This window comes from Gobius niger (genome assembly GCF_951799975.1).
Source record: "Gobius niger genome assembly, chromosome: 6".
Taxonomy (NCBI): Eukaryota; Metazoa; Chordata; class Actinopteri; order Gobiiformes; family Gobiidae; genus Gobius; species Gobius niger.
This window is the reverse complement of record NC_136857.1, coordinates 19,004,724-19,019,984: the sequence shown is the minus strand read 5'-3', so window position 1 is coordinate 19,019,984 and position 15,261 is coordinate 19,004,724. Positions and strand designations below refer to the sequence as shown.

The 15,261-nt window shown below is 44.7% G+C and overlaps 1 protein-coding gene across 1 annotated transcript; it reads left to right on the top strand.

The window, feature by feature from the left end:
• The first annotated feature begins 1,335 nt into the window (after nucleotides 1-1,335).
• Nucleotides 1,336-14,849, top strand: tmco4 (transmembrane and coiled-coil domains 4). The gene is made up of 14 exons (XM_079557597.1): nucleotides 1,336-1,409; nucleotides 8,635-8,776; nucleotides 9,214-9,388; nucleotides 9,506-9,533; nucleotides 9,604-9,733; nucleotides 9,860-9,957; nucleotides 10,672-10,815; nucleotides 11,032-11,151; nucleotides 11,530-11,694; nucleotides 12,500-12,636; nucleotides 12,725-12,809; nucleotides 13,035-13,152; nucleotides 13,239-13,356; nucleotides 13,949-14,849. Exons 1-14 carry the CDS (start codon nucleotides 1,373-1,375, stop codon nucleotides 14,369-14,371), a joined length of 1,920 nt encoding a protein of 639 aa, XP_079413723.1. The 5' UTR covers nucleotides 1,336-1,372; the 3' UTR covers nucleotides 14,372-14,849.
• Nucleotides 14,850-15,261: the final 412 nt, after the last annotated feature.

Here is a 15,261-nt window from a genome sequence, read left to right as displayed (position 1 = left end):
CCTAAAGTTAAAAAAACAACCAATATTTTCTGCAAATGCCAATGTTTTACATCAATTGTTCCCAAGTGGTTTGGCTTCGGGACCGCAATTAGCTTAACGACAAGCTGCGACCCAAATAACACTGTAATTTGTCATATATCGTATGAAAAAAAATATTTTCCACACAATTTTTTTTATTGAACAAGCTGTATGTCTTTAAGACTGAAATTATGAAGTAAAGAACTCAAAAACAGACTCCAGTGTGTTTCTGTGCCGTTTCAGATGGAAAATAGGAAAAAAAAAGTTCCCTAAAGGCTCACAACCCACTCATGAGTCCCGACCCACCAGTTGATGTTTTGACGGGACATTTTCTGACACTATTTCTTGCATTTTTAGACTACTGTAACAGGTATTTGATCTCGTATTTTGCATAATAATATTTCTCAAATTCATCTTGAGGGCCAGAGGTTCTGTGCTGGAGGGACGGTTCTGGCCCCCGGGCCTGACGTTGCCTACCCCTGGCATAAAAGAGTGAGGATATTTTCATAAAATGATTAACACTAGAGTTGTGTGGGCTATCTTGTGAATTAGATCAGAGGGTTTAGGAAAAAGTCTACTGAGGCTATGTGTCCTGCCTTGAAGCTGAGTGGTTGGCTGCCAGGCAATAGTTTTCACTATGAAGATCGAAGAATGCTTGGTAGGATTTAGCATAGCACTCTCCAACGTAAATGAATATTACACAAACAATCCTACAGGCCTAAACCAATTAAATTACAAATACAGGTGATCAACAATAGAGTTACACTCACCCCTGCTGGCCACAAGGTATAATAACACTACAGTTGTTGGACATTTTACTTAAAAAAGAAAGAAGAAAAAATAATAATAATGTAATTGTGACATCTTCATTCAATAGTCTATGTGTTGACCTCACTCAATGGGATTAATAAAGTTAGAAGATAAGATAATGCATGGCCCAGCCAGTTTTGAAATGACTCACCAAATTATGATAATGATTTGGGAATGTGGGAGGTGTGAGATCGACATATTATTGTATCTGTTGTTTATTTGTTGTAATTCGCGTAATTCCTTTTTTTATTTTTATTATTATTATTATTATTATTTTTAATTCGCGTTATTACGGAGTTTGACAGGTTCGCGTAGATGACGTCACCAAAGCTAGAGGATATTTCGATTCGCTTTTATAAAATAAGGTTACTCTCTTTCTCTAATTCCCTTGGAAGAACAACTGTCTGCATCACTCTATATTTCGGTTCTTTTTTATTGTTCAGACAGGAAATATTGTTTACACCAGGCGTAGAAACGGTCGCAGTGTCCGTGAACGCAGCAAAAGTTTTGCACAAGCACACAGCAGACTTCAAACCCGTGTGTCATGGAGAACAAAGTTGTGGACAGCCCTTTTGCTCCAGGTATTACGCCTTTATAACGTACAGTAGACATTAACTCTCTGCAAGTATTGATCATAATGTGTCATATTGTGCTAAATTGGATGAAAAGTAGAAATGCAGCTATTATTCAGTTGTGGTAAGATTGCTAATCACTTCCTAGCATTCACCAGCTGTGTTTATTACACGCTTGTTTATTTAGCTTACTAGTTACTTTAGTACGAGTTGCAGAACTTTACGCTTTACTTAGGCCCTATTTGTTGTTATATTGTGTCTTAAAATGGCAATGCATTGCTGTATCTAGGCCAGATCTTTTTTTGTTCGTTCAATTTAGGCCACTTCATTAACGCTGGAGATCTGTTAGATTTTACCTAGAAGCTGAAACGCCATTACATAAACATCATTGCGAAGGATCTTGGTTGACTTGAACTGTTAAATTGCCCCACTATCAAATTATCGGCCAAATCATGTCCCCAGATGTACAGCTCATAGAATAACAAAATTAAGAGAACCTCCACATATCTTTGCATAATCTATATAATTGAACATTTCTTCATAAGATGATTATGTTTCCGGTCTACAGTTCTGATCCTTCATTTAGTTATTAAACTTTAAATTTCAGTTAGTTGCTTAAAACACCATGTCCCTCGCCCTTGGGTTTATGCTTTAATGGAGCATAAAAGCAATTTCATTTAAGATAAAAAATTTAAAAAAAAACACAAAAAGTTTGTATGAATGCTGGCCTTATAAAATATGCTGATTGAAAAAAATATATATATTTTAAAATATCTAAATATTGTATTAAGAATGTCTGTCCCTTGATTTTGTGTCATTGGTGTTATTTTCAACACATACCATTATTGTGAAAGTATAAAAGTATGTAATAAAGTGCTACCAGGGTCAAAGGTCAAGTACTATGAGGAGTCTTTCAGCACAACTTATTGGTGAGTGTCTTTTTGAATTCTAAAAGTGAAAAAAATCATCATTAGAGTGTCAGATTTTACTGTGGGCCATTTTTGTTACATTTCATAATTAACTCAAAAATACTCAATATTTATTTAGGTGGGGATATAAAACCTATTTGGATGTTATGATTTTTGTGTTTGGAATTATTTAATTGCTTTCAATTTTCATGCAGTAGATCACCAAAGTCAGATAACACCAATGACACAAAAATTTAAAATAACAGTAAACAAACTGAAATAAACATAAAAATGGCAGAATTTATGCCTTTATATTAAGTAAGAAAGCCAGCATTCTTAGAAATACTTTATATAAAAAAGTTTTAACAAAAAGTGACTTTAAAAAAAAAAAAAAAAATCAGCCTGAAAACGCCCATATTTTGATAATGGCCCCCCCTATCCATTATTGAAGAAACACTCCTCAATGTCGAATAATGTCTTTAATGACAGAGATGAAGGAGCCCTACAATAGTACAAACAATTGCAGGGTAAGTGAATGGTAAAACTATTAAATGTGACCATACAATATAACATAGGTCATTAGCCTACATATTACAACATTACACATAATATGCAACTGTTGTGTAAATTACGTTTAAAAACATAACACATGGGACTTACATGAATTAGGCTGAACAGCACAATAAAACACCTTGCCATGAACATGAGCGTAACAACCAATATCCGGTTCCTAACTGAGCCGGTAATAGTAAGATCCTACATTGCCCCCTAGTGGCCAGTGATAAATCCTTCATCCCCCCCAGTCCGGAAAGCTACAGGAGAGGTTAACGGACTCAGAATCATATCCAATGGCCAGACTCAGGCTCGTAGTGCCTGGGGGGCTGCCTAGCCCGGCTCGGACGTGAGAGCAGGGGTGATGTTGGTGCGGGCAGTGACGCCCGTGATGGCACGGTCGGCACGGCATCCATAGAGGTGGGGTCACCCTGAGGCTCAAGGTCAGGGGGTGGGGCCGCAACTGGGGCCATGCCCTGGGGTCCGTCCACTGGTGGCACAGCCAACCCCTGAGGCGGTGCAGGGCCCAGATCGGCAGGTGAGGTCTCACGCCCAGGCACTGAGGGCATCGGCGGCACAGGTGGCCGCTGTAGGGTGTAGGGGGAGGCCGGAGTATAGGCACGGAGGAATCGCCGATTGCGCAAAGTCAGACGACCTGACCCATCAACCCTCAATCGGTATTGGTCGTGACCCAGCGACTCTACCACCACCCCTGACCTGTCCCACTTGCGTGGGCTCGGGCCCAGCTGATTCTGGAGGAAGACTGTCTCACCAAGTTCCAACGGGCGGAGAGGCCTAGTGTGAGCCCTCAGAGACTCAGTGGTGCGTGACATCCGGGTCCGTAGGGCATCTTCCTTTGCCGCCCACGCCTGGCGCCAAAGCGGGCGGACATGCGGATTGGAGAACTTTTCCAGTCTATTGACGAAAGAAAGTGAATCCCGGAGTGGACGGCCAAAAATAATCTGTGCTGGTGAGAGGTTGCAGTCGGGGTCAGGTGTGTTGCGCAGCTGCAACATAGCACGCAGGAAGCGGTCATGGTCAAGGCTGCCAGTAGGGCCAGTGTTGGACGCTAGAAGGCGTTTGGCAGACTTCACAGCAACTTCCGCCCTGCCGTTCGATTGTGGAAAGCCAACGGAGGACACACGGTGCTTGACATGCCATAACCGGAGAAAGTCCGCCGTACGACCGGCCATAAACTCCGGGCCGCCATCGCTAGAGAGTTCCTCTGGCACACCAAAGGTCGCAAAGAACGAACGGAGGTGGCGAACTAGACCAGCCGAGCCTCCCGTGTCGGTGCCCGCTGAGGAGCTCAGGACCTCAACCCAGCCCGAGAGTCGGTCCCCCATGACCAAGTAGTGGCGACCCCCATAGTCAAAAAAGTCGGCAAACACCGCCTCGAATGGGGTGGATGGAGGCGAGGATGGCAGGGGGGGCGTGGCCGCTTGCGACGGGGCATTGCGGTTGCAGTCAGCACAACTGGCCCTGGTGGCCAGAATGTCCCTCGCCATTCCGGGCCAGTAAACGATGGCACGGGCACGGTGCTCCATCGCTGAAGTCCCCTGGTGGGCGGCGTGGAGATGCTCGAGAACTTTGCGACGGAGGGACGGTGGGACCACAACACGGTCGTTGTATAACAGGACCCCATCCTGCGCGTAGACAGACTCGCAGACCGATGACAGGCTAGCTAGAGCGGGGTCGGTCACGTCAATCTTACCCCCATGCTCGATGAGGTAGAGGAGGTGGGCGAGGCACGCGTCTGCTGCTGTCTCCTGAGTAAGGAGGGGCCATGAGATGGCACAAAGGCCTTGAGCATCTTCACGGATGGAGGCCATGAGTGCTGACTCTGTGATATCAGCCACACTCTGTGATCCCAGCAGGAGCCCGTTCGCTGCGCCTGAGGGAGAGGGGTGCCTTGAGGTTGCGTCAGCAGCTAGATTGCTCACGCCAGGCAGGTGCACAATGTCGAAACGCCACGGGAGAGTGCGTTGCTTGAGTCTGAACAGACGAGAGTTCGTAATCTCATCGAGCGTGCGGTCGCCGAAGATCTTCACCAGAGGCTTGTGATCGGTGACCACAACGAGGTTGTCACATCCTTGGGTGAAGAATTTCGTCTGCTCAAGGCCCCAGGCGACCGCTAGGGCCTCCCCTTCGATGGCTGCGTAGCGTTGCTCTGCCGAAGACAGAAAACGCGACCCGGCAAGGGTGATCCTCCATCCACCCAGGCAACAGTCCGGTATGCCAGAGGCGCAGCCGCAATGCTGTTGGAGAAGGAAGTAACCAATTCCGCGCCTCGACCAGTCGGGGCGGAGGCAGGTGCGTCTCTGCATGTCGTAGATCTCCACACCCTCACGGATGGCCTCAACTATGGCCTGCTTGGATGCCTGGAAGGCATCCTCCAGTTCAGATGACCAGGAGAACTTGCACCGAGGGCTGAGGAAAGGCTTGAACGGTGCCATAGTGTCACGTAGCTGGGCGTAGTTGGCCACCTGGTTCACCAGGCCAAACCAGCTCCTGATGTCTGTCGTGGAGTCTGGAGTGGGGAAATCCCGGATAGCGTCCAGGTATTTTGGGAGTGGCTCGATGGTGGTGTCCGAGACCCTAAAGCCAGCAAAGTCAACATCCTTCTCTGCGAACTGGAACTTGTCTGGGTTCAGCACGATGCCTGACCGACCGACACGTGTGAGAAAGTCAATCGTCCTCCACCAGTGTTGTTCAAGGTCAGTGTCATAGTGAATGGTGTCATCAACACACCGTTCCTTGCGTTCGTAGTCGGAGAGGATGGCATCAAAGCGTCGATTGTAGCCATCCCCTGAAGACAGGAAGCCCTGAGGTGCCCTGGTGTAACGCCAGCGGCCAAAGGGTGTGATGAAGGTGGTCAGGTGACGATCAGACTCACGCAAAGGCACACTATGGTAGCCATTCCAGGCATCAGTGACCGTTTTCCAAGTGTCCTTTGGGATGCGACGGGCGAGATGGAATGGGGATTCAGTGGCAAATGTCTCACGTTTACAGAACCTGTTGAGGGGTGAGAGGTCCACAGTCCTGCGTGGGGAGCCGTCATGTTTCCGAGTGACTACCATACGATGGCACCATGTCACAGGTTCACCATAAGGCACGCGTTCGATGACACCAAGGGCCTCGTCACGGAGGAGGTCATCGTGGACCCTCTGCTGCCAGTGCAGGGGCACGTTGGCTGCGGTGTGGCATGCTTTAGGCGTGGCTGCCGGGTCTACGTGAATTTCAATAGGTGGCCCCTCCATACAAGGCAAGGCCCGATGGGGGCAGGTGTTGAACGCAGACGAGGCGTACCTGTCGAGCAGCCATTCCTTCATACGGCCGTTGTTCTCCGTTGTGCATGGAAAAGGCAGTGCCGCAGGCCGCGGTGGCGGCGCCATGCGCTGGGGACATGAGCACTGGACATCCTCTGGACTAACAAGGTCCCTGCCGCGACTGCCAGCGGAGCGAGTAGCGTTGATAGACAAGGGTGTAGGTGCGGTGAGGATGTCAGGGCAGTATCCATCTTCAGGCCCTCTCCTGCCATCTGTCGACGGAAAGTTTCTAGGCAAGAGGCCGAGGCTGAGAAGTGACTCATAGGAGAGGTACATGGCGCGGACTGAGCTACTCACATACACCATGGAGCGGCAGCATGGTGCCACGCCGCTGTCCGGGGCTGTCGACAGGATGGCGAAGAAGGCTCCCTCAATGGCTATGGGAGAGCGGTTGGCAGCCGACAGACTGAGGTTGACGGGGCGTAGGACGTCGCGTGAGAACCCACACGACAGAAACTCTGCCAGGGACCAAAGGTCTGACTGTGCGCCAGTGTCAGCAATGGCGGATATTGTTACCCCAGTGTCCGAACCTCTGCCACTGCAGCTGCCTCTTGGCACGCCTGCGTCGTCCACTGAGATGGTAATTGACACCCGGGGGTGGTCTCTCAGCCTGGCGCGCCTCCATTCGCCCCTGGAGAAGATGTGGTGCTCAAGCTTGATGGGCTTGGGGTTGTTGACACTACCATGTGTAGCCCGAGTGTGGCGTCGACTCCCACGATGATTACCAGGGCGAGCGCCAGCCATAGATGAGATCTGGGAGATTACCTCTGAGGCCATAGCAGCCTGCTGGCCTTCAGATGATGGTAGGGGCCGCCTCTTTCGCCGACGGGCCCTGTAGCAGTCAATGCAGACCTGGTGAGGCTTAGAATTCCATCCCCGAGACCCCTCTGTGAAGACTTTAAAGGCGCTGTTACAGTCCGGGCAAGAGGCCTGTTTAGCCTTGTCTACTGGGGCTGTAGCCTGTGTGGGGCTCATCGGTGGGTCCTTCTTCAAGCGCCGAAATGACGACATGGCTGATAGAGTGGGTGACGGGAGAGCATTGCGAGCCATTTCTTTGTTTTCAACAAGTGCAATCACCTCGTTCACGGGTTTCCACAGGATATCAGGTGTGCCTAGTGTCTCACGACGTATGTCTGAATCATAAATTCCATTAAGTAGGACGTCACGTATGATGTGGTCAGTATAGTCCACGTTCTGGCCACATACACATAAAGCACTGTAGTCACACGTCTCCGCCTTCCCTCGTACTCTGGCAGTGAAGGCCCGGAATGCTTCGTCTCGCTCCTGATGCAGCTGAAGCAGTTCAGTGCGCAGGACACATGTGGCAACTGGAATAACTGCTAGCGAGCGCATGGCGGCCATCAAATCCGCCAATGATCCAGTGGTGGCATGTGGATTCGCTTTCAACAGGCTGTCTCCGAGTCCAGGCCCAGCACACTGAAACAATTGGAAAGTAGCCTGGGTGTCGCCTATGCCCGAGCCAGTGCGGAAGACATCCCAACGACGTGTGAATACGTTCCATTCCTCTATCGATACACCGATGTCGACTTTAGGACGATCAAGTTTTGGGCCTAGAGGTGTTGGGGCTTGGGCTGGCGTGGCAGTGGCAGGCGGGTTTTGATGGGCAAATCCATGATTCGTTAGCAGGGCTATGGCGAGGGCTTCAGACACATCTTCAGTCACGAAAGTGCATCCGGGGACAGAACATCCAACGACAACCATGGCTCCTTCATGAAGAAACACTCCTCAATGTCGAATAATGTCTTTAATGACAGAGATGAAGGAGCCCTACAATAGTACAAACAATTGCAGGGTAAGTGAATGGTAAAACTATTAAATGTGACCATACAATATAACATAGGTCATTAGCCTACATATTACAACATTACACATAATATGCAACTGTTGTGTAAATTACGTTTAAAAACATAACACATGGGACTTACATGAATTAGGCTGAACAGCACAATAAAACACCTTGCCATGAACATGAGCGTAACAACCAATATCCGGTTCCTAACTGAGCCGGTAATAGTAAGATCCTACATTGCCCCCTAGTGGCCAGTGATAAATCCTTCAATTATCATATTTTTTTTAAGTATGGTATGGTATGGTATGGTATGGTATGGTATGGTATGGTATGGTATGGTTTATTCGACAGGGAGTGCACAACAACACATTGTCACAAGTCATCCTATTTTACACCTCCAGCCCCTGGGCAGATATGTTCAGAAAATAAACACATGGTATATGAATTAATTGAGCAATAATGACAATTTAATCTAATCATAAAACTAGTTTAATTGCAGACTGTGCCACATCAATCGATATTCATTCTAAAATCAAGTTCTGCACATACACATTCAGACTCTCACTCTTCCACTGTGCCCTCTCATTAATGCGTGACAATGTTGTTGTCTAATAATTTTACTGTTTCTTATTCAGACCCGGGGGGCGATGGAGTCTCACAGGATGATCCGTCTTCAGAGGCAGTGGCCAGCAGGCAGCTCTCAGAACCGGGCCGCTTTGCTTATGCAGCTCTGTGTGCCGTGTCCATGGGCCAGCTGTTTGGAGAGCCTGAACACAGGTAACACCGCTGTCGGGATGAAGTGCCCTCCACAAACCCTGCCACCAGAAATACACAGACTTCTCACACCAGATACTTGAGGTTGTCATGACAACCTTTTTACATGGGACACTGACCAAGGACAAAACAAGGTGCTATATTCTTCCACTGCAATCACTGGGAAAGCTGTGCACCATCTGGTTGAGAACATGCCTACCTATCTTCATATTAAAATGCTGTTTGTGTATGTCTCCAAATCATAAACATATCAGCTGTAGTCTTAAACTTTTCAAAGCAGTGTACAGTACTATTTTTGATCATGAACATCACAAAGCAATATCGTGTGACCAAAAATGAGAATTAAATACCAAGCCTTTATTACCACAAAAGAAAAGAAAGGCTAAATCAAGGGCATTAGTATCATTGTACAGTAATATCAGTTGTGTGTGCTGTGTCAGTGCCTTCAGGGACCAGTACCTGCAGGGCTTGGTGCGCTGGTTGGACCTGGATGACTCGGTGTTGCCTGTCATGGGGGCCTTCCTCTCCGGGCTGGGCTGTGAGGGCTCAGACACCTTCCTCTCCATCCTGCAGGCTGAACCACTACTGCATACAGGAGCTACTTCAATCATACAGGTATGAGTCTACGACGTAGTAATGTAGTTTTTGTTATTGAGTGATATCTGAGGGATCCCATTTTGTATGAGATAACATTCCTCAAACTATATTGTAAATTGTGCTGTTCTTTTTCAGGACCTGGTGTCTTTTTCATTAAAAGATGGTAAGCAGCATTAGTTTGTCAAATGGCTGAATGTGGTGTTAGATTGTTACTTCTACATTTTTGACTTCAGGCCAGTATGACTCCAGATCACGGGTTTTGATCCGGCATGTCAGCTGCCTGCTCAGAGTCCTACCACAGCAGCTCGAAGAGTTTGAGGAAACACTGGGAGAGCAACTTAGGGAGGCAGGGGAGGAGACTGAGTGAGTGTTTTGGCTCCATAAGTGACCATTATTAATATACTGTCAAATAAGCGTTTTATATCAGCTTCACTTTACTTCAGAGTGACTTTACAGTTACAATTGAATTTTGTGAAATGTCATCTTTAGGGAAGAGTCCTCTCGTCGTAGGAGGAAAGAGAGAGGACGCAAATTACGGCGCTACCTCCTCATCGGACTTGCAACAGTGGGAGGGGGAACTGTGATAGGTACAGTGAAATTAAAGGGATATTTCAGGATTTCTGACATCGGGCCTCATTTCCTAGTTATCCATAGTGTTGTTGATTTCTGGAGAGTTTTTTTTTTTTTTTTTAAATTCATGCAGTCCTTATATTTGAAGAGTTTAGTGGTGCTAGGCTAGTGCATGTCTATGGTAACTTGTAGCCTGCATTAAAAACAGTCTGAGCAAAGTGCACCTGGGGCAAATCACTTATAACACCAGACTACTGATATAAATGTCTCTGTTGACTGAATAATTTTTGAGATAAAACCAGTTTGCATTTAATATTTGAGCAGCGTCAGCTTCCTGGTTGTAAACTACGCAGCGACGGAGTGATCTGCTAGGTTACCGAATCTACAGTAGTTTGTTTACCAGCGGCCAGCATTACTACACGTGGAATTCACAAAGGAGCTTTCTACAAATCAGATATGGCAACGTTTGGAGGACTACCTGATAATTTTGAAGAGGTTTTTAATGCAGGCTACTAGATACGATAGATATGCGCTAGCCTAGCACTAGCCAAGCACCACCAAACTCTTCAAACATAAGGACTGCATAAATTAATTTACAGAAATCAACACTCTGGATAACTAGGAAATGAGGCCCCAGGTCAAAAATCCTAAAATATCCCTTTAAGCATATGTTCTAAGCATATATTTATTACAAATACAACAGGCAGGATGTTGGCTGTTTATTTTGCCAGGTGTGACAGGTGGACTGGCGGCTCCGTTAGTGGCTGCGGGGGCAGGAGCGGTGCTGGGGGCTGGAGGGGCCGCTGCTCTGGGCTCAGCCACTGGCATCGCGATTATGGCCTCTCTGTTCGGAGCAGCTGGGGCTGGACTGACAGGTCAGAGCACTGCGACCGTCTAATGTCACTGCCGTTAGAAAAACAAACAAACAGAGAATGCATGGAAATACACATAGATTATATTTTATTTACCTACTCTATTAAAAATGTATTCTTTTGTTTATTTATTTAGTTATAAATTACATCTTGATGAAGCAACTACAATGAATACATGCTTTTGCTGGATTGTCGTTTTTGTTATTATCGTGTCTCCAGGCTATAAGATGAATAAATGTGTTGGAGCCATTGAGGAGTTTGAATTCCTTCCAATGAGTTCTGGAAAGCACCTGCACCTCACAATAGCAGTCACTGGATGGCTGTGCAACGGGAAATACAGTAAGTAATTTGCAATACATGAATTCAGTTTGCAATAAAAAAATATTTTCTGCCTTTTGTGACACCAAAAGCCAAAGGTAACTGCAGAAATATCTTTCGAGTAAAGAGGGGACTATGGTAATATGAATTTGCCCACTTGACTGGGAATAAAGACAACGTTGAGCACTTAAAATTAAACAACCAGAGTGTGCTATTCACATTATGCAAAGCAAGCTCTTGTATTTACATGAAACCCTGCATCCACTCCCGTTCCCACTGCAGCCTTTCGAATACAATTAAAAAAAATGATATTCCCTCCATATCAAAGCACTGTTTTTTTTTTCTATATTATCCCCTTATCTTCCTCAAAATGTGATTGTGATTGTGATTGTATTGCAGACTCGTTCCAGGCCCCATGGTGCAAGCTGGGGGAGTGTGGGGAGCAGTACTGTCTGGTGTGGGAGTCCCGTTTCCTCCGGGACCTGGGTTCAGCCATGACATCCCTTTTAGATGGTTTGGTCAGCATGGTGGCACAGGAAGCACTCAAGTACACTATCCTCTCAGGTGCGAGCGAGAAGAGCACTCAGTAGAGCTGTAATTACAAAACACACTTCAGGACAATTGAGTGGCTATCATTTACTGAATTTAAACAAGCAAAGACAATAAACGCCTGATAGACAGACAGAAATCTGGTTATGTACTGGTACTTTGTGATTAAGATGTTTTTAGATGTATTTTGTTTTGTTTTTAGTATCTCACGGTGCATTTGAATTAATATTGTGTGTATGTAAGGGTTATTTTAGTCTTTAGAAAGAGACATAATCGATACATCAGTGCGTTTTGGTGATTCAATCACAACACAATTTGTTAGCCGGGCCAGGCAGAGTAAAATAGGTTGGTAACCTGCCACAGCCTTTGTGATCCATCTCTCCAGGCTAAGAATAAATGAAAGTGCTTTATGCAAGGCTTGTTTTTTTTTTTGATTGGTTGAACCAATTTCAGAGTCAGGGACTCAGGGTAGTAATATGTTTTGTTATTCTGCCTTCAGACCATTCAGTTCATAAACAGGGATCTGGGTTTCTCGATGGACAGAAAATGCAATTCAAGACATAAGATTGTGTTATATTTTTATATTTAATGTATTTGAAATGCAATGTAGAACAATATATGCATATGCATCAAGAAATCTGATCAAGTGTTCGTTATCTGTTTTTGCCAATCCACAAATGACTTAAGTAGATAGGACTAGCCAAGTTTATACTATTGTTCTGAGTTTTAATGACCAACTGTTCCTGACATATTCTAATCCAAAGCTTTTAAAGTGACTATAACGTTCATTTTTATGTGGCCCTGATTCTCATTGCAACAGGTATAGTGACGGCCCTTACGTGGCCTGCGTCTCTGTTAGCAGCGGCCAGTGTGATTGACAACCCCTGGTGTGTGTGTCTGAGTCGCTCAGCTGAAGTGGGAAAACACCTGGCACAGGTGCTGAGAAGCAGACAGCAGGTCCGACAACATCACACTTTACTGAAAAGAATAATTGCTTTATACAAATGTGAATTAATGTGAAAAATGTGTGTGTGTGTGTTCAAAGGGGAAGCGTCCAGTCAGTCTGATAGGGTTCAGTCTTGGAGCCAGAGTTATATACTTCTGTCTACAAGAGCTTGCTAATGAACAAGGTATCATCTTTGTTTATGTTCACTTTGATACAAAATGTTTGTTATTACTTTGTTTTGGTTAAACCGAAGTCTATACTAATTTGGTACTTGTAAATGCACATATTGAGCATCTTTGAAAAATTAGCACCTAAATTCCATTACAGAACTTAGTGGTGTCAGTAATACCTCCTGTTTCCTGTGGTGTTTCCAGTTCATAAATGTTTTATGCCCGTTTGTCATTGCCAGGCAGTGAAGGGATGGTGGAGGATGTGGTCCTCTTGGGTGCCCCTGTGGAAGGCTCTGAAAAAGCCTGGGAGAAAATGGCGAGTGTAGTGGCTGGAAAAATAGTCAATGGATACTGCAGGTATTGTAATAAACATTTAATTGTTGTTTTCATTCACAGTTATGACCCAGTGTGGGATAAATGTCATTTGAACTGTCCACTTTCAGAGGAGATTGGCTCCTAGGGTTCTTGTACAGAAGCTCAGCTGCCCAACGATCTGTTGCCGGGCTACAGCCAATCAACGTCCAGGACCGGCGAATTATCAATGTAGATCTTTCTTCAGTGGTGAGTCAGAGCTGATGTCGAGACTTCTGTTTTGGTCACTTACAATGTTGTTGTGCAGAAATAAGTAACACAAAATGGGATTCTGTATAAAGTAATATTATTAGTCATAAATACAATACAAACACATCATGTGCATTTACAGAATACAAAGAGTCAATTTGTGTTAATTATACATTAATATTTGTATCACAGACTGGTACAGTGATCCTTAAGGACACTTACAAAAAAGATAATAGCGATGAATGATGATAATTAAATATGTATTATAAAAACTAAAACAAATACTACAAAATACACACAAACATTATTTTTTTCTCAGTTAGATTATGATTAGATTTGATTTGTAAAATATTGATATTTTGATTTAAATCAAATGCTACACAAGGGGCTTTTAAAACACAGCATACAAAAAATATAAATTTAAGGCCCCAACTGGTTCTTGTTGGACATCTCAGCGTTACCTGTCAGTCACAGCAAGTGTATTATTAATACAAAAAAAATACTTCTAAAGCACTATACAAAACAGCTCCAATTAACCTGACATACACATATTTGCAATAACTATTTTGACAGATGTTGCATTTGTCTCCAGGTCAAAGGTCACTTGGACTACATGCGTCAGATGGACACTATCTTGGTGGCAGTAGGTGTTCCTACAAAAGAAGTCCATGGAGCCTCTACCAGTCTCACATCTCAAGCTGTAACGGTTCACAATGGGACGGTGACCTCAGAGGAGCAACAGGCCACCAGCAACGAGGCCAAAGAGACAGCGGGAGAGGCAACAGACGGCTGGGATATCCCTGACATTTCTGACCTCCTGGACGTACTTAGTGAAAGTGAACCAGAGCACAGTGAAAACCCATCACTGCTTTCTTCTGAGGACCATATTACGGACAATGACACTGCTTCAAATGACAGTGCAGAGGAGGCTGATAGTGAGTGTGTATCATGGAGCTGGGATGATACACAGTGGACCACAGAGCACACACTCAAACACAAGAGGCCAAACTTGTAAAGAGAGCATATCAGTGGAGCAGCTGCTTAGTTGTAAACTCTTCACAGTTTGTTCCAGCATCTTTGAGGAAAAAAACTCATTCCATTGTTAACACAATGACATGCCAAAGAGCACACTGGCAGCTTCTGATCAATAGCTTTTCACATTAAGCCACTTTTTAAAGGCTAATCTCAGTGTTGTGACACATGAAGTAACAATTTCAAACTGTGAATTGTGTTATTTGTTATTTACTTGTTATTTACTGCTAAACTATGGGCTGTGAAGAGAGTGCTACAGACCACATTTAATTTTACCAATTGGTCTGGTTACCATGGATATTGTCACTGTATTGTCATTATAAGGCTTGGAGAACCTCATGCATTGTGTAGATTCAAGGACTTCGCTGTATTATTTATATTGTGTGTACACTGTACAGCATACTTGTAGGCAAGGGCATAGGAGTGAGAGTGAATAATATTGTTGGATATTTTAATCAACATTTTAGATCATGTTGAACTTGACTATAATCTATGTTAGGGATCTGCAAAGGAAGTTAAAACTGTCCATGTACATAAAATTTAAATCTAGATTTACTGTTTTTCTGTTTCATAATTTACAGAAACATCTACAATTTAAAGCCATACCATTTCACAATTCATCCAATAAATAGAGTAAGATATTTATTTTAGTATAGTTATTTATCTGTTTGATATGTTTAAATGAACAAACAAACACACGTGTCTTTCACCTCTCCTAAGACCTGGCTTGTAACTTTACTGGGTAAGTAATAGGCCACCGTTTTTCATACTGAGATATTTTCTTACCTGAGTTTAGACAAGTTGATGTGTACCTGTCTGGTTTAGTCACGCAAATAGACCAAAAATGTTGTCAGCATTTAGCCTCTCCCAGCT

Excerpts from the sequence above, each read along its gene's own strand:
- tmco4 (XM_079557597.1), top strand. The coding sequence starts at position 1,373 with ATGGAGAACAAAGTTGTGGACAGCCCTTTTGCTCCAG. Across the intron at positions 12,810-13,034 it reads AGAGCTTGCTAATGAACAAG|GCAGTGAAGGGATGGTGGAG; the intron begins GTATCATCTTTG and ends TGTCATTGCCAG. Across the intron at positions 13,357-13,948 it reads ATGTAGATCTTTCTTCAGTG|GTCAAAGGTCACTTGGACTA; the intron begins GTGAGTCAGAGC and ends ATTTGTCTCCAG.